General features: G+C 47.2%; 1 protein-coding gene across 1 annotated transcript; it reads right to left on the bottom strand.

Moving 5' to 3' along the window:
• Positions 1–997: 997 nt before the first annotated feature.
• LOC133357658 (fatty acid hydroxylase domain-containing protein 2-like) lies at positions 998–25,929 on the bottom strand. Its single transcript, XM_061575738.1, has 9 exons — positions 25,742–25,929; positions 20,402–20,452; positions 18,181–18,272; positions 13,058–13,161; positions 11,580–11,701; positions 10,380–10,585; positions 8,450–8,555; positions 5,583–5,749; positions 998–4,686 (listed from the first exon to the last, which is right to left on the bottom strand). Exons 2-9 carry the CDS (start codon positions 20,450–20,452, stop codon positions 4,524–4,526), a joined length of 1,011 nt encoding a protein of 336 aa, XP_061431722.1. The 5' UTR covers positions 25,742–25,929; the 3' UTR covers positions 998–4,523.
• Between the last annotated feature and the right edge of the window lie 895 nt (positions 25,930–26,824).

Here is a 26,824-nt window from a genome sequence, read left to right as displayed (position 1 = left end):
GAGGGACCACCCAACAGATTTAGGATTTTTTTTCTAATTCCTTCACGATCTTGCCTCCCAAAGTTCTAGATTGCAGGGCACCATAACCACTATTTGGCCCCAGAGTAAAACTTGCTAACTTCAGATGGGGTGCCATAGTGGCGAGATGTTAACTACCTCGCCTGGTATACAGGTCATAGGTTTAATCCCAACCCTGGTGCCTGCTGTATATTTGGAGTTTGTATTTTCTTCCTGTGGTTGCAATGGATTTTTTCTCCAGGTCCTTTGGTTTTTCCCTCCACATTTCGAAACATTGAAGCGATGACCCCAGGGCCGACCCAGTACACGCTGGTGAAACTGTCACTCGGCTGGCCTGGGAACACCTGGCAATTCCTCCAGAACAGCTAGAGTCCGTCCCAGGGAAAAGGTCTGAGACCCTCCTACGCAGCATCCTGCCCCCCGCTACCCTCACCAGGACAAGCGGATTGTGAAACAAACTTTGAGTATTTAGCTGCTATAAATTTCTACATAGCCACTTTGTTGAGCTATAATTAAATGTGGTCCGGTCTCTTCTGAGAAAGAGCTGTGTGGGCCTCATTTGGTAAAATAGTTTAGTTTTATTTTAAGATATCCTGAATTTGAATCCAGGTAGCCAACCTGTGATTAAACTGGGTTCTCAATTATGATTTGGCCTCCGTCCGGTCATCAACGACCATACAATTCGGCAAAGTTTCAAATTATTAAAATGTTAAATCAATGTCATGCGATGAACATTATTACTCTTGGTGGCAGGGCGAATGAGTACTGCCCTCAATGTTGACCAGAGGTCGCTTAAAAGCGATCTCGGTGGAAGCTCTGATGTCCGCTGCCCCGTTCACGAACAGCAAAGGGGGTTGGGGGCCCGCTCCTTCCCGAGAAATCCGAATGGCTGCCTTCGTCACGTGACGTGATGCCACCATTGACCACATTTGGGATAAAGTTTGGAGGGGGGAAAGACGACACAAATGTAAATGAAATATACTTTGCAACAATTGGGCCCTTTATTAAAACCACACATATACGTGTAACACGTGTACAACAGCAGAAACTAGTCACGATCAGCAGTTAAACGTTAAAGTTAATGGAGTACAACTTGTTGCGTCCAACTACGCAGAATCTAAAAAAACGTCAAAAGCAATTAAAGCGCACCAAGAAAATTGACCATCTTCCAGAACACCACAGCTTGCCGATTAACTGATAAGTATTTTGTCAAAATACAACACGTAAAGTTTCAACCTGATCTTTGTTGCGTTAAGGCAAATAGTAGGCAAGGAAATGCTTCGTTTTGGTGCACAATTCGGAAACAGGTTAGAGACTTTTGACGTGGTTTGAGTGTTACAACAAAAAGTGCATTGAAGTCGTCTGTTACTAAATGCCACGTGTTTTTTGAGTGCAAAGAAATCCCAAGAAAACGCAAGTCTTGGAGTGGTAAGGTCCCAGTGCTATTGGGGTTTTTCGTTTTTACACACTGCATTGCTCAAGTGCCATGGAAAAAAACACTACAAATGCTGTTCCCTGTAAAACTTCCATTCCTAGTAGAATGTTTTTAAATGTTGGGTTTGATACCAATTGAAATATGAACCCACAAGGTGCCCACACAGACATCCCAGTTTGAACTCTATACGGTCCAATGTCCGAATTACATGAAAATCTAAAGTTTATGCCAAATACAAACGGCGTTCGATTTTCAAAAGAAGCACATTAGAGGAGCATTCGCAAGAATTGCGAGGCGTTAGCCAAGCGGCTGGGCCTCCCAGATGTAACGATGTGCGTCGCGATTGCCATGGTGGACACACGTAGGTTCAGAGAGGATGACACTCGTTGCGATAAAAATCTTGATGTGTCCTAAGCGTGTGTAGGTCTATCAACCTACCTCAAAAGCTGCTGTGTAATTATCCATTTGCGGAATGGTCGATCCCTTTATGAACACACTTCGCAGACCTGGACGGTCGTTTGTGAGTCGCAGAGTAATTTTTCGTGAGTTATTGAATCTTCATGAATATTGCAATTCTCTTAATAAAGTGCACTACTACTCTACTAATTAGCTGTTAAACATAATGTGAATACACGTAGAAGAAATCGTGGAAGGCTTGTGAGCAAATTACAGATGTTTCCACGGATGACAAAAACAGGTCACGTTGAATGCAATCGAACGGAGCGGTATCACAAAAAGTAATCTTCAATTTAAGTGTAAATGTTGGATGAAACATAAATGGTATAATCTCCACCAAACGATAATTGAAGGCATAAAAACACATTTGGCAACCAGGAACACATGAAGATCTGATCATATGGCACTGCTCACAATCCATACGCTACTAAACATTTTTACTATTTCTTCATTTCAAACGGGAGCATTCAATCAATTCCACGGAATTAAAATAAGACTAAAAACAGAAGAAAATGTATCCGTTTAAGAAAGTACGTTTAGACATTTTATAAATCACTATAAAAATGACGAGACCAATGAACAACATCAATCTTTACCCAAGAGAGCTTGGCAGACGGGTGACTAAAATATATCATAAAGCGACCTCCAATGAAAATGCAAGTCACCTTACAATCAAATGGTTGTTGACATTAATCACCAGGGAAAAACATCAGAAAGCAGCTTTCCTGGGTAAAGTATCGAAAGACGTCAACAAAAGCTGGTCGTTGGACTTGTTAAGAGCGATGGTTTGGGCAGCACACATCACCAGCCCATTGGTTTGAGTTGCATGGGTTGCGCATTCCATGTTCGTACGCAGCAATGTTTCCGATTGTTCCCGTAGGCAGCCATTGCTATCACGAGCCGGGTGGCCATTAGGCACGGATCTCACAATCGTTAAAACTTTTCTCAATGACGAGCGACAAGTAAATCACTTCACTCCTTCCAAAAAGATTAAACGTGTTAAATGGGTAAACTGGAAAAGTCATCTGCCCACGGCATGAAGGGAGTTAAACCCAGAGGAGATTACACCGATAAGCAGTGAAGATTCTCGTGTGTAACATGCCCAGGCAGATTAATTTTCTCAAAACACTGCAACACACCCTCTCTCTCTCTCCAGCCAATATAATCCACAACATTGGAAATGAACCAAAAATACTTGCGCAACAAAGAATGGTTCTGCATAAAGTATCTCAATGCATTGTGCACACACACGGGGTGCGGTGGCATATTTAGTAATTCACGTCGATTTGTAAAACTGCCCAAAGCCCGCCAGGCTGCAAAAGGCAGCCAGGAATATGGCACAACAGAAATTCGGTTTGTGAATCTGTACATGGTATCCATTTGTGTGCCTTGGTTTTCAGCCGGGTAACTCCAGTTTCCTCCAGAGCGAAAGGCGACTTAAAAAGGAACTGGAAAAGACATTCCAAGAGGAGATCTTCCTGGAAGTCCCTTTTATCAACAAAAACGAATCGTGAAACAGTCCAGAAGTGCATTTTCATTGGCAATTCAAATGAAAGACAATAATGTGTCAATTTCTGAACGTTTTGCTTAAGCTGCTGGATATTTTATGACGCTGTACCTACAACTTGTGGTTGGGTCCTTCAGCTGAGCTTACGATGTACTGTAGAGCTTTTCTGCCCCACGATGCCTTGCAAGCAGCTGACCAGTATTTGCCACCCTGGCATGTGCGACTCTGATGACATTAAAATGAAGCGAAATCTAAAAGTTATTACGCGAGACACACAAAGTGATGTTAGCAAGCACCTATTAAGGGGAGCACTTAACACGATTGTTTGGAGAGTAAGGGGCCATCCATTCAGTACGTACGCATGGAGGGGGAAGGGGGGTGGTTAACGCAAATGTGTACGCCTGCGTATGGGGGGTCTACTGACAATGTACGCACAGGAAACGGGGGGGGGGGGGGCGGTGAAGCCTCGATAATAATTTGTCTACATTGGCCTTCAAATGAGTTAGATAGTCCGGCGGTGGACTATCTGTTTGCTTAAACACGTTAATATTATTAATCCTTGATCATTTCTGCGTGGATTAAATATCAGCCGTTCTATAGGATTCGGGGGGGGGGGGGGGGGGGGGTGGTGCGTCAAGCGTACGTACGCAGGTGGGGGGGGGGGGGTGTAAAAAGTACACGTGTGTACAGGGAGGGGGGGAGGAGTCAAGTTGACAAATTTTTGCGTACGTACTAAATGGATGGTCCCGAACTGGTGTATTGTAGTGGTTTGTACACTGCACTTCAACCTTTGTACCTCGGTTCAATTCCTGGCCACGACAAACCATTGACAAATGGCACGTACCTTCCCTAGATGAACCCGGACTTCAACGAGCATTTACTGTAACGCAGCCAAATTCAGCGACTGGGGAGATGCAATATGGCCATGCACGTCCAAGCAATGCCCTGCCACTACCAGTAAACTCGTGCGTGGTGCAGACCTGAACAGGTGCTCGCTAACAGCACTTGCACCCCCCAACCTCGAGGAGATTGCGAGGCTCGAGAGAGAGTGGGGGGATTGGCGGGGGGGGGATCGGCGGGGGGGGGGGGGGTTCGGCGGGGGGGGGGTTACTCCCCCTTGCCGAGCTTGGGAGTCTCGGGGATGCTCTCGCTGAGAGGGGTGAGGCCCAGCAGCATGATGTGCCGTTCGTATGCCTTGGTGCGGCGGAACGCGGCGTCGGTGCCGTGCAGTCGGTCGAGCACACCCAGCACGCCGAAGCACTGGTTAAACCTGCGGGCCGAGCACACAAAAATAACCCACGGACAGTGAAGTATAGGGATGTGGATGTAAATGGCATGGATTGAACCTGCGAGCAAGGGCATATCAATGACACACAGAAACAGTGAAAGAGGTGTAATAACCAAGCACACTCGACAGCACTGGTGTAACCTGCAGGCATACCAAATGAGGCAGTACCAACGAGACAAACACGATGAACTTATTGAATCCAATTGTGATTCTAAAAACGTGACAATTCCATCACGTCGCGTACAAGGATGAATCTGTTACAAGTGTAATGGATGCACACTTCTTAGCCATGATAAATCCGTGACCTCACGGCTGGAAGCTGAGGTCAGCTTGGCTAAAAGGGGTGGTGATTTTTCAAGGATGCTCGCTTTCTTTCTAGCCAGCTCGATGGACCGATATCCAGCCATTCCACCAAAGTGGACTCCCTGGGAGATTCTTATTTTCATCACGCTTGTTTACCGAGGAAAGCCTGACTCTAGCCTGAAGACTGTTTTTTCAGGAGTGCCTTGCCCCATGTTTTCACAGGAGGGGGGTAACGTTGTTGTGTAATTATAAATTATTAATTTGCAGGTATTTTTTTAAATTGAGATGCTCTACCAAAAACAGTTACAATTTATCTTTTTTTTACTATGGCAGGAAAACGGAGAACCCAGAGGAAACCAAAGCAGAATCTGGGGCGAAAGAAACATACAAAAAGGCAGCCGAGCCAGGAATCTAACCCGGTCCCTTCTTGCCTGAAGGCACGAGTATGAACCACTGCGCCACGTACCCCGTGACCCACCCGAGACAGAGACGAAGGCTCCGTAGCTCGGCCCCGAGCCAAACTAGCCGTGAGTGACAGGCAGGCGGGCGGGTGATGCTCAAGGAGAGAGACTCACTTGAGGTGGTGGAAGTCGTGGAACTCGGGCGAGGGCAGCAGGGGCAGGTGGTAGCCGCAGTGCGCCACACTCGTCGACAGCAGGGCCATGGTGAACCACAGCATGATGGTGGCGGCATGCGAGCCCATGAGCACCGGGCCCATCACGGGCGGCAGCATGTTGGACAGCTGCCCGACCACAAAGACAAAGACCCCTCATATAGCCTGTAACAAACTGTTGGGGCAAGTGCTGTTAAAGCAAGTACCTATGAAGGCCGGCACAGCACACGAGATGGTGGGTGGCCAGCACCTATATCTCCCCAGTAGCGGAGTTTAAACATCACACCAGGTACTCATTTGAGGCTGAGTCGACCTAGAGGAGGTCGAGGACCGGTTCAGATAATCGTCACTGGTGTTGGCCGTGAGCGGGAATCGAACTCAGGTCGCCTGGTTCGTAACATAGTGCACTAACCGCTACACTACCAATACCCGCGCCATTCGCCACTAAGTGACGGTGACATCGCCACTGTGCCAGGCCAGGTGCACTTTGAGGCCACGTGAAGTGTCGAAGGCTCGCTGACAGGTCTCAAGACAGACCCAGGTGCCATCGGTTGGCTGACTGACATGACTGGTAAGATGCACCAGCTGTACCCCCTACTGTGCCAACTTGCTTCATTTTAGCCACCTGACGCTCCGCTCGTTGTTGTGAGCATCGCTCCTCTGCCCTCCGTTGTTGCTGGAGAGCCACTGCCTCCAACTGCCCAGTAGCATCCTTCACGAGCCTCCTCCATAGAGACCGATCTTGACACTGCTAGTACTGGTCGTCGGCAAGTCCACTCAACTCCATATCCTCCCGTACCGCATCAGTCCATCTCTTCTGCAGCCCATGTCGTGCCCGTTTAGCCCCCTCTATGCGGCCAAACAAAGCTGCTTGGGCATGCGGGCTACATGACCGAGCCAACGCAGCCTTGCCTGCCAGAGGAGTTCAGTGATCGGAATGTGTTCAGATCTTTCAAGGATGTGAGATCCTCACACAATCCAGCCCCGTTAAACCCAAGATTGATCGGAGGCATGCCAGCATGAATGTTTCTAACCGGCACAGATGTTCCATTAGAGGGGTCCACGTTTCACAAGCATAGAGATGGGAGGGCATGACTGTGGCCGAGAAGACCCGAAGCTTCGTGCGGAGCGACAGACCAGGTAACTTCCACACAGCGTTACGCAACCGATGAAAAGATAATGCCGCTCTACTGATTCGGAGTGAGACCTCTGCTGTTAAACTGGAGCCGGTCATGAGCACACTGCCCAGGTATGGGAAACTCTCCACTCTTTCCACAACTGCCCCATCACCGATTTGGAGTTGTGGGGGTGGAGTGCCCGATGGTACAAAATACCCAGGCAGGTGCTTAGTTTTGGTGGGGCTGAAGGTAAGGCCCCACCTCTTAGTGGCACACTCCAGTTTCAGCAGCAGCGCCTCCAACTCCTCCTCTGAGTGAGCTGTAATTACCAGGTAATCCGCACCCCAAGGTGTACAGGGAAAGGCTCTGACTCCCGGCCACGTAGTTTTACCCGGGCCCGCTCACCATCATGAAGGTCCTTAATGATCATGTGCACGAAAAAACATGCACTCACGATACACATATGCAGCCAAACACACATGTATGCACATCTACACAAGATAACATCCACACCCATAAACAAAGATCCCTTTAAAACTTTACAAACTGTAAGAGTAAGATCCGTGGTGAGCGATTATGACGGGCAGCAAGACGCACGAGGATGTGTGGCCCGTCCCAGGCCAGGCCACCTTTGTCTCCCCAGTGCCGATGTTAACACATCATACCGGGTACTCAAATAAGGCCGAATCAACCTACGGGAGGCCCGGACCAAATTCTGATTCTCATCTGTTAGCGCCATGGCTGGAAATTGAACGCAAGCCGCTATGTTGATAGCGCAGTGTGAACCACCAAGACACAGCACGCCACTTCAGCATGCACAGTTACACAATTAAACAAACGTACGGACGTGCGCACACGCATTCACACACGCATACGTGAACACACACAAACACAACTTGCATGTACAAGTCATGATAAGGTACGTGAATGTACTGTCAGTAACGCTTTTCACTGGCTGTTATAAAGTTACAAAAACGTGTGGCGTTATAGGCTTGTTTAGTGCTTCACACAAGGCTTAAGTGCAGTGTACAAGTGTATCACTGTTAGTACAATGAACCCTGCGTCTATTTACAACCACCACCCCATAAATCACAGACAAACATTTGAGTTGACTCGTGTGGTCATCGGGGGCGGGGGTAGATGGAACCCAAAAAGCCAACAGATCTTATATTGTAGATCTGTACTTGGGCTGTGTGTCACAGGCTATCCAACACCAAACTTGCAGCTTTCTTCGTGAATAATAACCTTTAAAATCGCAATTGGCAGTTTGGACAATTGTGGCAGATTGTTAACAACAGGAGCTCGTGGGTTCGATCCCGACCCTGATGCCTGTAGATTTGGAGTTTGCATGTTCTCCCCGTGGTCGCGTGAATGTTTCTCCGGGTCCTCCGGTTTTTCCCTCCACATTTAGAATCAACGTCACGCGTTTAGGGTATTTGGCCGCTACACATTTCCACGCGATAAGCCACTTTGTTGAGCTATCATTTGTGATGGCCGGGTTGCTTCTGAAAAAGAGCTGTATAGCTCAGTGGGCCTTACCTGGTTCAAAATAATAACTTTAATGCGTGGTTGCCCTCATCCAGCAGTGGAGTGACAAAAGAGCTGGAAACGAACGGCGCAAACTTTTGAACAAGAGGACTAAGAGACTGCCGCACAACGAGCCACCTGATCCTGATGCTTGCTCGGGTTGGGGGGGTGGGGAGCAACTCACAAAGTGCTCGAGAGGGTGTGCGTAGAGGGACACGAGGCCGATGGGCGCCGTCCACTCGTGGTGCTGCTTGTGGAATCGCTTGTAGAGCGCCGGGTGGTGGAAGAGCCTGTTTGTAAGCAAAGGCAGCAGCAGCAGCAGCCGGCAACAGTCAGTATTCATCACCACCACCGCCACCACGTTCTTGTTCTTTCGTATGGCTGCTGCCGATGATGATGTAGACGCAGAGCAACAACTAACAAAGTTACATAGTCGCAGGTGGACAAACCGGATAATCGCGTCGGGAGGCAGCGGAGTGTATCAGCCTACTTCGTATTTGTGGATCGGGGCATTGTGTCGTTATACGTTCTATGATCTGTTCTGAGTCTATAGGCAGTGTTGAGTCATTATACGCTATATGGTCTGTGCCGAGTCTATGGGCAGTGTTGAGTCGTTAAACGTTGTACGGTGTATTCTGGATGCCCGCAGTTGTACCACTCTTACTGGAGAGTTTTTAATATTCTTATTTGTGCATCAGGTATCCGCATCTGCAGCCATGTTTTGTGTGGTGGATGCGGTTTGGGGTGGACCATGGCGCTTCGTGGAAGATCAAACTGAGTGGTGGAGGTGGCGACAGTCACGTAGCCCTCGAGTGGTGGTGCAGGCGGTGCAAATGCACCGGGGCCCAACGGTCGGAACGTCTCAGTTGCCGTGCTACCAAGAAGTTTTATTTTGTATTGGGTGCAATTGTGAACAAGAGCCATATCAGACAATAGTGATCATTGGTTCACTACAGCTCAAAGACTCAAATTCTACAAGGCGTGTGGTGAAGTTACGAGATATCCATGTGTGCTCGGCATTTGAAGGCCTGAATCAGTGATTTCACCGACAATGTGTTCAGGGAGGCAGTTCGATATCCGGAGAGCAGAGTGAAACGGCATCTTTCATATGGGGGGTGGAACCGTGGCCCAAAGGTCTGTGGGGGGGGGCAGTGGTTGGTGTGCATGATGTACTAGTGACTGTGGCAGCAGTGACTTGTTGACAGTGTTGCAGGCTGGGGATGGTGAGTTGTGTGAAGGTTGGGGGATATTGGAAAGGAATAGCGCCCCCAATTAAATCCATGCACCAGTAGCCATGCCAAACCGCATGACGCCACTGGTTGGTGACATCACCACAGTACCCGTGGCCAAAGCTTTGTGAATTTAGCAGGCTACGGTGATTAACCGATGTCCCTGACAATGCAAGTAACAAAAACTAATAAGCAAGTGTGTATAGGGCAGACCAGTTTCTGATGAATTATTTATACAACAGACCGATTTCTAATAGCAGCTTTAAACATGTTGACTGGCCTTTTTAACACGTAGGCTTTCGCGACCAATATTTGAAGCTTTCGTGACTGCAGGAATCCATACTCTTTGGTTCTTTCGGTAAAGTCACGTAGCTAGAAATACAATAAAATGAAACAAATCACGACGTTTCGATCGCAACACAAGCGGTCGTCAGGCCTGATGACTGCTTGTGTTGCGATCGAAACGTCGTGATTTGTTTAATTTTATTTCTAACTATGTGACTTTACCGAAAGAACCAAAGAGTTGTGGGTTTACTCTCCAATACACCGGTGTGCTGAACTAGTAACTAATTGCCACGTTATGTTTACGTGACAAACCTTACTAAGTGGCTGTTAGGTGGTGGTGGTGGGTTTAACGAGACATTTATATTTTACGCGATCCAACCCCAAAAAATCTTTATAGATTGGCCTTTGGTTAAAATCTTGTAAACAAGAGACTAAACAGTGACACGGATCTCAGACGGACCCTTCAGAATAATAAACAGACTGATCCGTGACGGGAGTTTTCGTACGGCAAGACGGAAAAAACTGAGCCCCTTAAGATGACACAAGCGGAGACCCGTTCTCCGTTGGCTCCCCCGCGCACCGAGCGACCGGGCCGCTCACCTGTGTGAGTAGTAGAACATCACCTCCTCGATGAGGCCAAACACCAGCAGCTCGAGCAGCACCCAGTGGAACGTGGGCAGCTCAGGCCCGCAAGTGCCACCGCGCCACAGCGAGATCACGTACGCGATCAGCACCATGGGGAAGGAGATGAACAGCTGATTGGCCAGCACCGTGAAGATGGCGTTCCTCAGCTTCGCCGGGTCAACCTGCGCGGAGAGGGGGAGAGGGGGGGGAGGGTATGCCCAACCGTGAGGAATGAAGCCAATTATAAGCATATCACTTGGCAATACTGAATTGGCAGTGGTGAATAAATATCCACCGCAGTGAACGTCAAAGATCCCTTGCCTGCGTCACCATCCAACTTTGACAAATTTCGAACGACAGTCCGGTCTCATATAACGCGATAGTAGTTGTGTTCCTGAGGACCACTGCGTTAGGGAAAAATCGCGTTATAATAACCATTGTTTCAATGGGAATTATACACTTAGGGGGTAGTAGGCTTTGAAAACATCAACTTGACTTCACATATTTCACAATCATTTGTTATATTATCGTAGATTTTTTCTACGTGTTCTCTTATAATTACCGCTTTTCAGTTTAAGAATATAATTCCTTCATTAAATAAAAACATGAACACGAGTGAAAAATGCATATTGCTGTGTTAGTCGCTAAGACACTCGTAATTAAAAATCAACAAAGTTGTATGCAAAGCAAGACAAATAATATAAAATAAAGCACAGTCCGCGATAACAGGTGAGATGCGTACGCAGGCCAAACAAAGACTGAGATGTGTGGGGTAGCATCTAGAAGCATCCAGCAGCATCCCAATGCCTTGTGTGATGGTGCTACGCCGAGGCAGCCGTACGACCGCTTATTCCTACTCGCGCGATGCAGTTCCGTTCACTCGATCGCGTTATATCCAATTCGTGCCATGAAAACACGCGGCGTTATATCAGAACTGAATGTACTTACAAATTACTTAATTGGATAAACACAAGACGGTAATAGAACCCCCCCCCCCCGCCTACCGAGAGAATATACCCGTCGGTGAAACGTAGCACCTTCGCAAGAGCCCTCGCGCTCTTAACGGAATTTCGCAAATACCGAATGCACTCAATTGTTTATCCGATTGTTATTATTTGTTTTTGGCTGGAATGGGAGGAGCAGTGCCCCCTGGGCACCACCCCAGCTAGCGCTCACCGGCACGTTCTTATCGGCTTGGATCTTGTAGCGGAGGAAGAACGCGGGCCAGCCGGTCACGTCCACGCACATCAGCAGGGCGTTGAAGAGCCAGAACATTCCGGTGGGGACCACCATCGAGCCTGGCTCCACCACCACCACCACACAAAAACGACCAATCTGCTTGTCAGTGCTTTTTTCACATGTTACTTTTGTTGTTGCTGTTGCATAATTAAAAAGAGTTTCGTTTTAACTTTTACTCCATTCATACAATCTGAGTCTTTCGCAAAGTAGCACAATCCTTCCTTGTTATAGCGAAAAGCCAAGGGAAGCGGATATCAGCTACCTTGTGCGATTCCCTTACAAGTGACCTCTGGTGTATGCAGTAAGGTGGCAGCACTTTCCCATCTATCCTGCCCCACCACGCCCCCCCACCCTGCTCACTCAATGAGTCACCAGGTAAGTAATGCATAGTGGTAGTAGTCACTATGCCACCACTACCCCCCCTCCCATACACATTTTCCATATGCAAAGAAAAATATTCCCTGTATAGTCTGAACAGACTGTTGGGACAAGTGCCGTTAGCGAGCACACGAAGGGGCGGGTGACCAATACCACGTGCACACACAGGCATGAGCCAAGCCAATCAAAGCAAGCGAGTCTATTACATTCAAAACAATGACAATGCAAAAGCTAAGCCTTGCAATGGCCTTGTTCCCAATACATAACATTCTGATATCCAATTTCACAATCTCTTCAGTTATTGTTTGTTAAAACAGCGTGTACCTTGCATAAAAAAAACAAGCATTGCCAGGAGATATACTTGAGGCAATACATGTTTGCAATTGCCTTTTAAGGCTGGCACGGCTCACAAGATTAGTTTGGGTCACTTTCCTCGTCTCTCGTATGTCAGGTACTCAATTCAATTGAGAGGAGAATCACAAATAAGCTGGTGGAACTTCAAGTATTTGCTGCGATCAAGGGATTGAGATAACAAAGCCTCTAATGGATAAAACGTCTAGATTCATAGCAACTCCTATTAACCCTTTCCTGTTCATCCGATTCCATTCCGATAACGTACGTTTACATCACCACGCGGGAGGCCACGTGGCACAGTTTGGCACCAGTTATCAAGGAGCGCGGCGGACTTGTCGCTACAGCTCTCTGCGGCGAGGACAGTACAATGTCGTAATTAAAGAGAGCAGTCCTACGCCTCTCTAAATCAAATAAATGCCGAGCCGCTTGCGCGTTCCGAGATTCAGAGGGCGAATGGGACACCCGCCGAACCTGCGACTTGCAGTATGTGTCTGAAACGGGATAAGGGGTTAACTACATCGATATGGGGGTGCCACTCTCCGTGTGGCCTCAACGTGCACCCCATCTGACACCTATTCCATCGTGACGTCACAGCCGCACGGTGACAATTCATGGCTGCTGTTTGTTGTCGTTGTTGTTGAATGAAAGTGTGCTTTTATCTCGCATTCGACTCGAGCACGCACAGAAGACGAAGATCTTGAAGGGCTCGTCCTCGTAGGCGTTGTAGAAGAGAGCCCATTGCGACTGCCAGAAATCACCGGACGCGCCCCAGAACTGCTGCAGGTGCCTGTGGACCAGACACAACGAGTCGATAAAGCCAACCCGGAGCTCATTCCTTTTTATAGTATTTGTTTAACAAAAAATCATAACATCAAATTTATATCCTGATTGGGTTGTCGTAATCAAAGTATCCATTCAGATCTCACCGAGGCAAAGTGGTGCAATCCTTCGTGTTACGAGAACTGCCCACAAAGTGAATGTCACAGAGCTACCTCTGAGATCCCTCCAAGTGATCTCTGATCGACATAGTAGAGGCGCAGCGTTCTTACACCACACTCTGCCGTATGAGTGATGTACGTTGAACGTATTTCGTACCGTACGCAGCCAACTGTGCTAATGGGAGGTGCAGGGGGGAAGGACAACAAACTAAACACAAAAATGCATGTCGTCCGTCAGAATCTGAATATTTTATACTGGAGGAATCTACAACAACAACAAACAATACAAAATATGATACGAGTGCAAAGTACAAGAAAGGTAAACAAATCATCCTCTTGGTTCTTTCGGTAAAGTCACGTAGAAGGGAAGTAATAAAATAATAAAAAAATAAAACATAATAAAATAATTCTCACGACGTTTCGGCCACAACGCAAGCAGCCGTCCTCAGGTGAAAACCAGGTCCGTCGAGGCGACAGAGTCTGAATGAAGCAGCACACGAGCTTGGAGCATATATATAAGCTGGGCGCATTGACAAAGGAATTTGCATATCAAGAGGAATTTAGCATATTCATGGGAAATGCAGGAATGTGATTAGTACTGCATATGCATGTGCATTATGCAGGATTAACAGCATCAAAGGGAGCTACAGTTGCTGCTGCTGCTGCAGTTGCTGCTGCAGTTGCTGCTGCTGCTGCAGTTGCTGCTGCTGCAGCAGTTGCTACTGCTGCTGTAGTTGCTGCTGCTGCTGCAGTTGCTGCTGCTGCTGCAGTTGCTGCTGCTGCTGCAGTTGCTGCCTTATCCATTTTTAATATAACACTATGTATTATTCTACCCACCTTAATGTGTATCACACTGCTATATATTTACTATACAATTACGACACCATACATTACTCTGCACACTGCACCATGCCAGTGAGTGGAACGCGGTCTGAAAGTCACCGTAAACGTGAACACAATCAGTTAAGATCCGAAATGGTTTATTACGTCCTTCCAATGATTGCTAAGCCAGAATCCATCTTCTCGGTTAAAATTGTCTCTGTGTTTGTATATGTGGATCGCCTCATGAACGAATCTCTCATGATAGCCAGATGGCTTGCAGAGAACCTCTGTCTTGGAGAAGTCAATGTCATGTGAGCCCACTGAGTTGTAACAGTGATCTGCCACGGCTGAGGTGTTTGTCCTACCGTGTTTCAGGTCTGCTTTATGTTCACGGATGCGGTCCGAGACATGTCGTTTGGTTTCCCCAATGTAACTGCTACCACAGAGGCAACTTAGTTTGTTGCCTCTGTGGCAACTTAGTTTGTTGCCTCTGTGGTAGCAGTTACATTGGGAAAACCAAACGACATGTCTCGGACCGCATCCGTGAACATAAAGCAGACCTGAAACACGGTAGGACAAACACCTCAGCCGTGGCAGATCACTGTTACAACTCAGTGGGCTCACATGACATTGACTTCTCCAAGACAGAGGTTCTCTGCAAGCCATCTGGCTATCATGAGAGATTCGTTCATGAGGCGATCCACATATACAAACACAGAGACAATTTTAACCGAGAAGATGGATTCTGGCTTAGCAATCATTGGAAGGACGTAATAAACCATTTCGGATCTTAACTGATTGTGTTCACGTTTACGGTGACTTTCAGACCGCGTTCCACTCACTGGCATGGTGCAGTGTGCAGAGTAATGTATGGTGTCGTAATTGTATAGTAAATATATAGCAGTGTGATACACATTAAGGTGGGTAGAATAATACATAGTGTTATATTAAAAATGGATAAGGCAGCAACTGCAGCAGCAGCAGCAACTGCAGCAGCAGCAGCAACTGCAGCAGCAGCAGCAACTACAGCAGCAGTAGCAACTGCAGCAGCAGCAGCAACTGCAGCAGCAGCAACTGCAGCAGCAGCAGCAACTGCAGCAGCAACTGCAGCAGCAGCAGCAACTGTAGCTCCCTTTGATGCTGTTAATCCTGCATAATGCACATGCATATGCAGTACTAATCACATTCCTGCATTTCCCATGAATATGCTAAATTCCTCTTGATATGCAAATTCCTTTGTCAATGCGCCCAGCTTATATATATGCTCCAAGCTCGTGTGCTGCTTCATTCAGACTCTGTCGCCTCGACGGACCTGGTTTTCACCTGAGGACGGCTGCTTGCGTTGTGGCCGAAACGTCGTGAGAATTATTTTATTATGTTTTATTTTTTTATTATTTTATTACTTCCCTTCTACGTGACTTTACCGAAAGAACCAAGAGGATGAATCCCTGCAGTCACGAAAGCTTTAAATCGAAAAGTAAACCAATCACCCAAACATACAAATACAACTAAACCATCCCCAGCCTACCAGACAAAGACTACTGAGGTATTAACTTATTTTTCAAAAGCAAGCTGGCCACAAATACTAGCTCAGAAAAGTGGCTTATCACGTGGACATTTATAGCAGAAAAATTATCCAAATAGTCTAAAAGCATGTTCCTAAATGTGGAGAGAAAAACCGGAGAACCTGGAGCAAAAATCCACGTGACCATGGGAAAAACATGCAAAATCCAAATATACAGGCATCAGGGTTGGATCGAACTCCCGACCTCCTGCATAACAGGTGAGGAAAATAACATCACACCACCGTGAGTATGGTTTGGCCAGAAACAATGTTGTTGAATTTTCACAGGCTCAGTTTCACAGCACACCGCCCCCCTCCCTCATCCCCTCCGCTGGCATCGCAGGGCACCCAGAAGAACGCCACTCAAAAACATTCCACCTCTAAGAATGGATGATGTTCATTTGCATGACAGTCAAAAGTGAAATTTTTTCAGAGCTGGAAGTTAGCAGCGCCATATTTAATGAGATGGAAATTGATTCAGACATTGGAGAAAAGGCCGAGACCAGCAACTCCTTGCATATGAGATCCTGGTTTAATCACAGCAGGCTGCCTCAATTCGAACACAAGATTTTAGCGGTTTCCAGGATCAGCGCTCTGACCTCTTGAGGCACCTCTATCTAAAGCTCATTTTTGAAAACAGCCTGCTACATCTGACTTACATGTGGTGATCACCCATCCAAGTGCCCTGTAGACTCAAGCCTGCTTAGTTTCTGAAATATGCCGGGAAAAAAAAATCTATGGTCGGCGCAAGCAGGCAACGGGTTGATGTGAGAACTTCACTAACTGTGAATAGGCAGCACTAAGCCCCAGCTGTTGTTTGTTTAACTTGGCAATGTTTATGGGGCTGAACTGTTGTGCCTCTAACTTGGCAGTAGTTGGGCACCACGGTGGCGAGATGTTAACTGCCTCGCTTGGTATATAGGAGGTCGTGGGTTCGATCCCGACCCCCAATGCCTGTTGTATACTTGAAGTCTGCATGTTCTCCCTGTGGTCGTGTGGATTTTTCCCCGGACCCTCCGTTTTTTTCCTCCACATTTAGAATTGACATCACGCGTTTAATAGTATTTGACTAATGTAAATTTACAAATGATAACGCACTTTTCGGCAAGCTATTATTTGTGGCCAGGTCGCTTCAGAGCTCAGGGGATCCTGGTAAAATAAAAAATGGTTAAGCTAAAAAATGAAAAAGTTTGCTGTTACATAATTTGCGTCTTTTTTGCCGGATGTCACTTCCATTTGTGTTTTTATAATACTGTAATCAGAAACTGGTACACGCGCTACACAGTTCACAACGCGTTCGCTCAGCAGCACCCCAGCTGCAAGTGACAATATATTTTCAATAGCCAATGACACTCACTGCTAATCAAAGTACACATACAATATATATATTTACAAATAGGCCTGTAGCAATTCACCGCCCCACCAAAAGCATTTCCATAAATTGTAACGTAGTTTTGTTTTGTTCCATTTTTGCTTCTCATCTGGTTAATATAGTTTTGTTCACCCCATTAGCCTAATCTAATGATTGTGTAGTGAGTTCAACCGAGTCGCAGACGCACTTCTTGGAGGCAACACATTTATTAAAACCAACGCACGGGGTACTACCCCTTAACAAGATAACAACCCATGGTGGTAGACCACCAGGCTAACTGCACTAATTACACTGGAACTATCTACGATGGACCGGACCCGAGCTTGGGTCCCGGTCCACGTGTTGGTGACTCTTGTAGGACGTAGAACGTAGAACATCGATTCTTCAGGATGAACAACAGCAGCCGGTCCCTCTCAGGGACCCGGCTTATATCCTCTGTGGCGTGGCTAGCTCCGCCCTTAGCCACGACCATCTTTTAGAACCCTCGAGCAGGATCTCGACCCTGACACGTCACCACCCCTAGCCCCCACCTGGGGCCCCTGTGTAGACTTTACCGGTCACGTGTCCTTCGGGGTCAACCAGAATGCTATGGCCTATAGTAACCACATTCCCTTGGCCGCATCCCGACACCCCATCCTGTAGGGGTCGGCACTGCACGCAGAGCGTGGTGCCATCCAGCACTGTCAGGCAGCGCTCACCTAGCCCCTCTAGGGCCGGTACCGCACCCATACACGTGGTGCCCGCGATGTCGCTACATCGCACGCCGTGCCTCTCTAGAGTCGGCATTACACAGTGACATCCGCAATGTCACTACAATCGCATACGCTTACATCGTGAGTGCATTATTAATAACCGATAGTTGCGCAAATTATTTCATGCACACATTCTAAGCCATTGAGGAAGGAGTGCAATGCTCGCAATTTCCACCATGGTGCAACCATTTCACGATTACCAACCATCAGGCGCGTGCAGTGCGTGCGGCAGCTTGATCTACGCGAGAATGGAAACGTATCTTGACGATCGCAGGCAAGCTGCATGGTGCGAGGTGCTGGCGAGGACTCGGGTGGGGGGTGGGGGGGTTTGAGGAGGACTGAACGTCGAGGTTCTCACCATGTGATCGTGTTCCTCGCTGCGGCAAACACCAGCAGACCGGTCCCCAATACGAATGCTGCTTTCTGCACAGAATCCCACACCTGTCCACCCTGCACACAAACACCACACACAACCAAAGCCTCATTTTCACGGACACTGGGAAATGCTGGCCTTTGCGGGCACAGGAACAGCACAGGAACAGCAACAGGAACAGCAACAGGGCCTAGATCAATGTCCATATGCATGGGCTCAACCTCTCTGTTTACTATTGTTTGCATTTGCAACAACAGCAATGAGAATAGCAATACCGTTTCCAATTTTGAATTCATTTTTCATATAACCTTTAACTCAAATGAAATTGAGCACTGCTTTGTGCGTGTTAAGTGTAATTATCTGACCAGAAACATAAGAATAGTGGTGCTGCAGATATTGAAAACATCTGTGGCAACAAGACAGATTTGGCCAAATGTTCCGTCGCGTATAATCACAGTCATGTGTGGAGTCACTGCACTTCTGTTAAATCTCAATTGAAAATTAATTTCTTTCGAACAGTTTTTTGTGTTTAGTTTGTTGTTCTTCACCCACACCTCCGATTAACACGGTTGGCTACGTATGGTGGCAAAGAAGTTCAACATACATACATCTAACTTGGCTGGAGCCACTACTGTGAAAATAGGGGATATTAATTTGTAATTTAGCTGCAGAAAATGTTTACATTTTGTTTATGAGCTATGTATGCCACAGGAATGGAATGATTTACTCTGGAAAATTACATCACGCGGTTTTCAATGCCCTCTGTACAGCAGATGTATGTGGCACATTTCAGGGCAGATATAATGGACTGCGACCGAATTGAAAACACCAACTCACTGCACTTGAGAACCCAGTTTAGTCACAGAAAGCTGCCTGGATTCCACCCAAGGATTCTCAGCGGTGCCTACACGGGGCTCTGACTTCTGAGCCTCCCGGCCACATCATTTTTAATTCAACGATGTGAAGTGCTGCTGCATCAACCGTAAGCCGAGACGAGTTATTGCATGACCAAGGAATGAAAGGCCAATTAAGTGGCTACCAGCCTGCCTGTGGAGTAATATCTCATCTCAGCAACAACAGAACAATTGGCCATGCATGGAGGGGGTGGTCACAGTTTGCTGACCTACATATACAGGAGGGGATGGCACTGGTCTTACAATCCAGAGGTCGCTTGTTTAATGCCCCAAAGCAGCAGTTGAAATAATGGTACAAGGGTCTTAAATACCCCCCCCCCCCCCTTGAAAACTATCTTTTTTAGATTGAAAACGTATTTCTTTAAAACTGCATTTATGTTTAGTGTGTGGTCCTTCCCTCGCACCTCCGATTAGCACGGTTAGCTACGTACAGTGCGAAAGAAGTTCAACATACACATATACACACTACTATATACTATACTATGCACTACACTATTGTACACTACACTATTATACAATAAACTACTCTACACCACACTAAATTGAGAACTCATTTCTTTAGAACTGCTTTTTGTATTTAGTTTGTTGTCCTTCCCCCGTACCTCCGACTCGCACAGTTGGCTACGTACGGTGCGAAAGAAGTTCAACGTACATAAACACCACCACTTCTATCCACCTAGCAGCATTAATGAGTGCACACACCAGTTAATCGACTGGCAGGTTGCCTATGGTGGGGTAAGGGGTGAGCGCTCCCACCTCTCCCAAGAAGTCTGGCCAGTGTGGAAGAGTAGGCCACAAATACCCTGTCCAGTGGGACTCTCCACAGCTCCCTCTAGACGAGACCTTCTGCACCAGCAGTGGTGCGAGTGAGAAATTGCAGGACTGCACATTCACATGTTTCCCTTTTTACAAACTAATCTAGAACTGAACTGTGTTTTTTTTTTTTACTAGGTAAGGCCCATTGAACTATACAGCTTTTTCAGAAGCAACTTGTCGCTATGAAAAATTATTGCCCAACCAAGTGGCTTATCATGTGGAAATCTATCGCAGCCTAATACTATAAATGCACGTTTCTAAATGCGGAGGGAAAAACCAGAGGACTCAGAGAAAAATCCACGTGACCATGGGGTAGAACAAGCAAACTCCATATATACAGGCATCAGGGTCGGGATCGAACCCACAACCTCCTGTATACCAGGCGAGGTAGTTAACATCTCGCTTGTGTACAAACAGTACACAGGTGAGTGTGTGTGTGTTATGTTGGCTGTGTTTGTGCTCAAGGATTCTTCTACCTGTTTCACCCGCACTGGGCGCAGCACAGGAGCACAATTCTCCGATTTCATCTGTGAACAATGAAAGCACAATGCAGTGTTAAAGAGACAGCGTCGGTCAGAAACAATCGGACAGAAATCTCACCAATTTAAGTTTGATTCTGCACTTAAATTGGGCTAAATTCCAGCTCTGAAAATTGGATTGGTTTGCCTGTCAGACAACAACATTTACGCACTCACCCAAAAAAACCTTTATTATGGATATTGGCTGCGAAAGCCTACGTGTTAAAAAAAGATTCTCAATAGACTGAGTGGGTGGGAAAAGTGCTGCTCTTTACTGTGTGGAACATAGCTCACTTGCAGGGAATTTGAGAGATGGATCTCTGGTACCCTCATCTATGGGGCCCGTTCTCTCAAGACAAAGGCTCTGCACTGCTCTGCGAGCAGTCGGAATGGATTTTTCCCGTCTCGTGACATTGCCACAGCAGCACAATCGGGGACATCTTTGGGGAATAATTTTTTTTTAATTAAATAACAAAACAATCTTCAGCACTGCTTCCAGTACGTAGGTGTGAAATGGTAATTTGTCCGAATACTAGAGGCCACTGGGGTAACTGCTGAAACATATTGGGGGGGGGGGGGGTGGTGGAATATATACACACACATCCATAGCAGTGGTCGGAAAACCTGCGGCTCGGGAGTCGAATGCGGCTCTTTGAGGACTGCAGTACGGCTCTTCAAATAATAAAAGGCTCCTCTTGTTATATTGGTTGCTGACCCCTGACCACGGGATTCCAGTTTACCGTGGGAGTCCGGTTTACCGTGGGAGTCCGGTTTACCGTGGGAGTCCAGTTTACCACGGGAGTCCAGTTTACCACGGGAGTCCAGTTTACCACGGGATTCCAGTTTACCGTGGGAGTCCAGTTTACCGTGGGAGTCCGGTTTACCGTGGGAGTCCAGTTTACCACAGGAGTCCAGTTTACCACGGGAGTCCAGTTTACCACGGGAGTCCAGTTTACCACGGGAGTCCAGTTTACCACGGGAGTCCAGTTTACCACGGGAGTCCAGTTTACCACGGGAGTCCAGTTTACCACGGGAGTCCAGTTTACCACGGGAGTCCAGTTTACCGTGGGAGTCCAGTTTACCGTGGGAGTCCAGTTTACCACGGGAGTCCAGTTTACCATGGGAGTCCAGTTTACCACGGGAGTCCAGTTTACCGTGGGAGTCCAGTTTACCGTGGGAGTCCAGTTTACCACGGGAGTCCAGTTTACCATGGGAGTCCAGTTTACCACGGGAGTCCAGTTTACCACGGGAGTCCAGTTTACCGTGGGAGTCCAGTTTACCGTGGGCAGGGGTCGGCAACCTACAGCTCTTCAAGGGACTGCTTCATGCTTTATTTATTAAGGACCACCGTCTCGTATTCACCAAAATGGTTCATTGCGGCTCTCTTGAAATTTGTTTACCAAATTCGTAAAAAAATTGCTCTTCTTGTTGCTTTGGTTGCTGACCCCTGATCTAGATGCATCAACACGGTACCGGTGTATCCCTTGATTTACGAGTTGGAATGACCGCCTTAAATACATCCCTGAATTTTAGTATTAACTTATAAAACGGGAAAAGCCATTCCGATTTACGAAATGTCATTTTGAGTGTTTTTTTTAAAGAATCTATCATCCCTTTAGTAAATCTAGGCGACTCCTGTATAATAAACTCGCTACACTGGCAGCTGCTTGGGACTTGAGTCCAGCTCAGCGCTCTGACCTCTGAACCACCGGACCACCTCCAAAGATCACATTGCTTAAACAAAACACGAAAAAATTCACCATGTGCATCAGAATCAGAATATTTATTTGGACTGGAGGAGCGATCCAATGAGCTATCAAGCTCTTTTTCAGACACGACCTGGCCACAAATAATAGCTCAACAAAAAGTGGGTTATCATGTGGAAATTTATAGCAGCCAAATACTATTCAACACGTGATGTTGATTCTAAATGTGGAGGGGAAAACCGGAGGGCCCAGAGAAAAATCCACACGACCACAGGGAGAACATGCAGTATACAACAGGCTTCGGAGTTGGGCTCGAACCCACGCCCTCCTGTATATTAGACGAGTTAGTTAACACCTCACTGCCAAGTTCGAGGCACAACAGTTCAGTCCCATAAACGTTGCCAAGTTAAACAAACAAAAGCTAGGGCTGAGTGCTCCCTATTCAGTTAGTGAATTACTCACATGTCCAGTAAGAGGGGCATGGGGTCAAAACATTACAACATATAACACATTCCTGCGGAGGGAGCTGGTAGGAACGTTGGGTTGCTCGGTCAATGGCCAGGGTCAACGGCGGCGTGGTGTATTCCGCAAATATGCCCGACTGAGGGTGGGCACAAGCCGGCGTGAGTAGGTTAAACGTTGAGTTTTATAAGGGCACCACGGGGTGACCAGCCCCTCCCCACCCAGCCCCTCCCCACCCAGCCCCTCCCCGCCCAGCCCCACCCAGCCCCACCCAGCCCCTCCCCACCCAGCCGCTCACCACCCAGCCCCTCAACACCCTCCCCACCCAGCCCCTCCCCACCCTCCCCACCCAGCCGCTCCCCACCCTCCTCACCCAGCCCCTCCCTGCACGACGGACGGACACAATAATCCCCTATGGGCTGGTGTAACCAGGAGGTTCCTACCAGTACAAAAACACAATAGGAGCCCAAAGTATAGGAAAGGTAAGAAGATCACAAAAAATACAAATAAAACTAAACTTTTTTTATTTCACCAGGTAAAGCCCAGAGTAATTAGCTTATTTTTCAGAAGTGACCTGGCCACAAACGATAGCTCAATGAAGTGGCTTATCACGTCTAAATTTGTAGCAGCCAAGTAATCTCAACGATTATAAACACTTCTCAGCCTTAAGCGTTACACACAACCATCTACTCCTATGCCTTTTAAAGAGTTCAATATTTGGCTAAGAAAAAATACTGCTCGTCAGCTTTGCCAAGAGCAACATCACGCAACAGCTGCGTGTGATTGCCATGCAAGACAACATGTGCGGTAATTAAAACAATACCACCACCTCACATGATTCCTTGAAATAGAACAGGGCTCATGCCCAAAGGCACACAAACAAGCACTGATGTCTTATCGCACAGGTGGCAAGGTGATGCCAAAAGATTGTACCACATTCATCTCATGGTCCAAGGTTCATTGGCTTCAAACTGTGAGTGTGCACCACCACCCGCAGAGAATGACCGTCCGTAGCCTCTCCTGTAGTACATTGTCCAGTTGCATGACATTTATATGACAAATAATACACGGGGATAAGTCACTTCGGGTGCTTTAAGCAAACCAGCCACTGGGTCTCCTCCCCACATTCCACACCGTCAACACTGACCTGTTGGTTAAAACAATATCCATAATAAAGGTTTTTATGTTGGGTTAGATAGCGTAAATTTGATGTGTATCGTTAACCCACCACCCCCACAAAGCCAACTAGTAAGGTTGTTCTGTAAACAAAACGTGCCAATTCGTGACTGCGTCAACACTCTCTGGGTGTGTTCGGAGAGTAAACCCACAAGCCACAACATTTACAATTCGAGTCCTGTGACGTTTTTGCCGGTGATCACAACAACAGCAACCATCAGCTTCATCGGGCGATTTGCCAGAATGTTATTAGATATCTTCACGTAGCAGTGGATTGGCAAAGAGCTGTAAATTATGTTATTGTAGGAGGCCCTTGGGACCAAAATACTGTAGCTGTATGCAGAAAACGGCATAATTAATATCCAATGTCTAAAACGAAATAATCGAGAGGGAAAAAAAGACAATTTTAACAATGGTACATTAACACGACGCTGTAAAGCCACTGCTGGATGAAGATATCCCTCCGTACACTGGACCCAGCCCCTGTCATGCACGGTGGTAGTCACCCCATACAAAGCCATAGCTGTCAACCCATACAGTTTGCTCCTTATTCTTGTACATTGAGTTTTCGGGTCCATACGGAATACAGCCGTTTCAATAGGGGCCATCCATTAATGACGTCACGCGATTGTGGACGATTTTTGACCCCCCCCCCCCTCGTCACACGGAGTCACAAAAGTCAGACCCCCCCCCCTTAAATATGACGTCACAAAGCTCTGCCCCCCCCAAAAAAATAAACATGCTTCAAATCGCGTTAAACTATTGTCATTGTGGTGCGTATTTAATGTGCCGCTGCACTCTGATGTTGTAGGAGGAAACATTTATTAAAAAGTATATTTAATTAAGTAGAACGTGTTGTCTATATTTATTTAAAGTTGCGCATTTTGATGTGACGTCACATTTCTCACCCCCCCCCCCCTCGTCACACATCGTCACAAATGTCTGACCCCCCCCCCCCAGGTGCGTGACGTCATTTATGGACGGCCTCATAGGCCAACAACAATTTTTGTATATTTGTTTGTGTTTCTCCCTGTTGATGAGACTTTACAGGATGAACATTGGGATTATAAGGGGCACGGGGTGACCGACAAGGTTTGAATTGGTCTGTAACCAGGTTCGGGTTCGGGGGTTGACAGGTTTGCAAAGCCATGGTCTAGATTTATAACAAGTAAACCCGTAAAAACAAAGTTTTTCACTATAAATCCTTTATATGCGTGGCGGCTAGAGTCCTCTCGTCCTCTGGCTTGAGATGGCTGCCACCTATGGGTCAGATGATTGTCTTCCAGTATTAAGCAATTGGTAATTAAATATTTAATTTGTTTTCCCTAAACAGTGTAAAATTTTGGAGAAAAAAATGTCACGAACAATAATTGTCTGGCACAACGAGTCTGTGTGCAAAATGTCAGCTCGATTGGATCACGGGAAGTGGGTTAGAAAACGACCGAAAGATTTGCACGGTCCTAAGCAAGCAAGTGAACTTAATATAAAGGATTTAAAAGTTCTGCTTTCGGTGTGACGAGACCCAGGCGCCGATTGTTATTCCTATAAGGGGAGCAAAAGTAACGACACGGTGCGATTTAATGTAACCGGGCAGGATCAATCCCCTGCTGGATGATGACAATCCTCCTCCAGCAACTGGTCCCCATCTCTAGAGATCCCGTGGGAGACGCAATAATCCACACAAAGATGATTTCATCGCTCCACCCCCCCCCCCCCCCCTATTGTTGGAGCGTCACGGGAATGTAATTCCACTCCACATTCCCGTGACCGGGGACAAGTCCATCCAAGACGCGAGCAATTTACAACAACACAAACTCCACGCGACACTGCAAGCGGAACAGCAGCGACAACAACAATCATGGATATGAATCAAGGGAACTTGAGCGGCGTTGCTCAACTCCCGATGATTATTAAGTATCAACAACGAAGGGCGAGCGGCCTCTTCGAGATGTACCTTGAACGCGCTTCCAAGCCGCGGGCGTCACCTTGGCGGGCCGCCTCCAGCCACGGACAGAGTGATAAGTGAGGAAGACGACGACGAAGACGACGACGAATACGAAGTGTTTTTACTCCGCTAAGGCGAAGCGGCGGCTCACAAACACAACGCCGACCGAGCGCTCGCATCGATTCATTCGATTCGTAACTCCTCCCAGCAACAACACCCAATCGATTCCTCGCCGCTCGTTAACCCGTGGGGGAATCGCGAGGTTCGATTAATTCTTGAATACGATTCTCGCGCGCCTCGTGCGCTTCGGCGGAGGCATTAATGGATCGTGAGGGGGGGGGCCAAGAGAATCGATGTTTGTGAATCGGAATCGCAGAGGGGAGAGATAAACACCCCCCACCCCCCGAACCCCGCCCCCCGACCACGTGATGTTTGCGAGCGCGAGACTTTTGTTATATTTTTTAAAGCTTTTTAAAAACTCGCTTTAATGAAATGTCCTAGTAATGGCAGACTCCAGGAAGTGGCCCCGAAGCTTGCCATGATGTGGTGATTTACATCGACTTACGAACATAATTAGTTTCTGGGGCCCTGTTCGTGAGTCGGAACTCAATAATTGACTCGATGTAAATGCCCATACGGTCAGTGTCATGAAATGGTTCAACAACAAACAGGTCAGCATTGTTGAACTCATAAATAAGATGAAATTTTGTACATTTGTCAAAAAAAACTATATATAAAATACAAGTAAAAAAAATAACAGAAATAGAAGTAGAAAAATCGATTTTATTCCCAAGTCCCTTGAGCCGTGATGCTGGCTTGCTTATCGGAAGGGTGCAATGAGCCACCACAATCTGTGGCACACAAACGCGGGCGGTGGGAGGGGGACTCACACACACGCAGATCCCCCGTGTAGCCTCAACAGACTGTAGGGGCAAGTGCCGTTAGCGAGCACCTATGAAGGGGTGGGAGGCCAGCACCACGCCCGGCCGCCTTTGTCTCCCCCAGCTGCGATGTTCACACACCGCACCAGGTACTCATTTGCGGCTGAGTCGACCTAGGGGAGGCCAATGACCGGTTCAGATAATTGTCACC

This window comes from Lethenteron reissneri, chromosome 59 (assembly GCF_015708825.2).
Source record: "Lethenteron reissneri isolate LAM-NWPU_2019-01 chromosome 59, ASM1570882v1, whole genome shotgun sequence".
Classification (NCBI taxonomy): Eukaryota; Metazoa; Chordata; class Hyperoartia; order Petromyzontiformes; family Petromyzontidae; genus Lethenteron; species Lethenteron reissneri.
The sequence above is the reverse complement of the archived record's forward strand: the minus strand, read 5'-3'. Positions and strand labels throughout refer to the sequence as shown.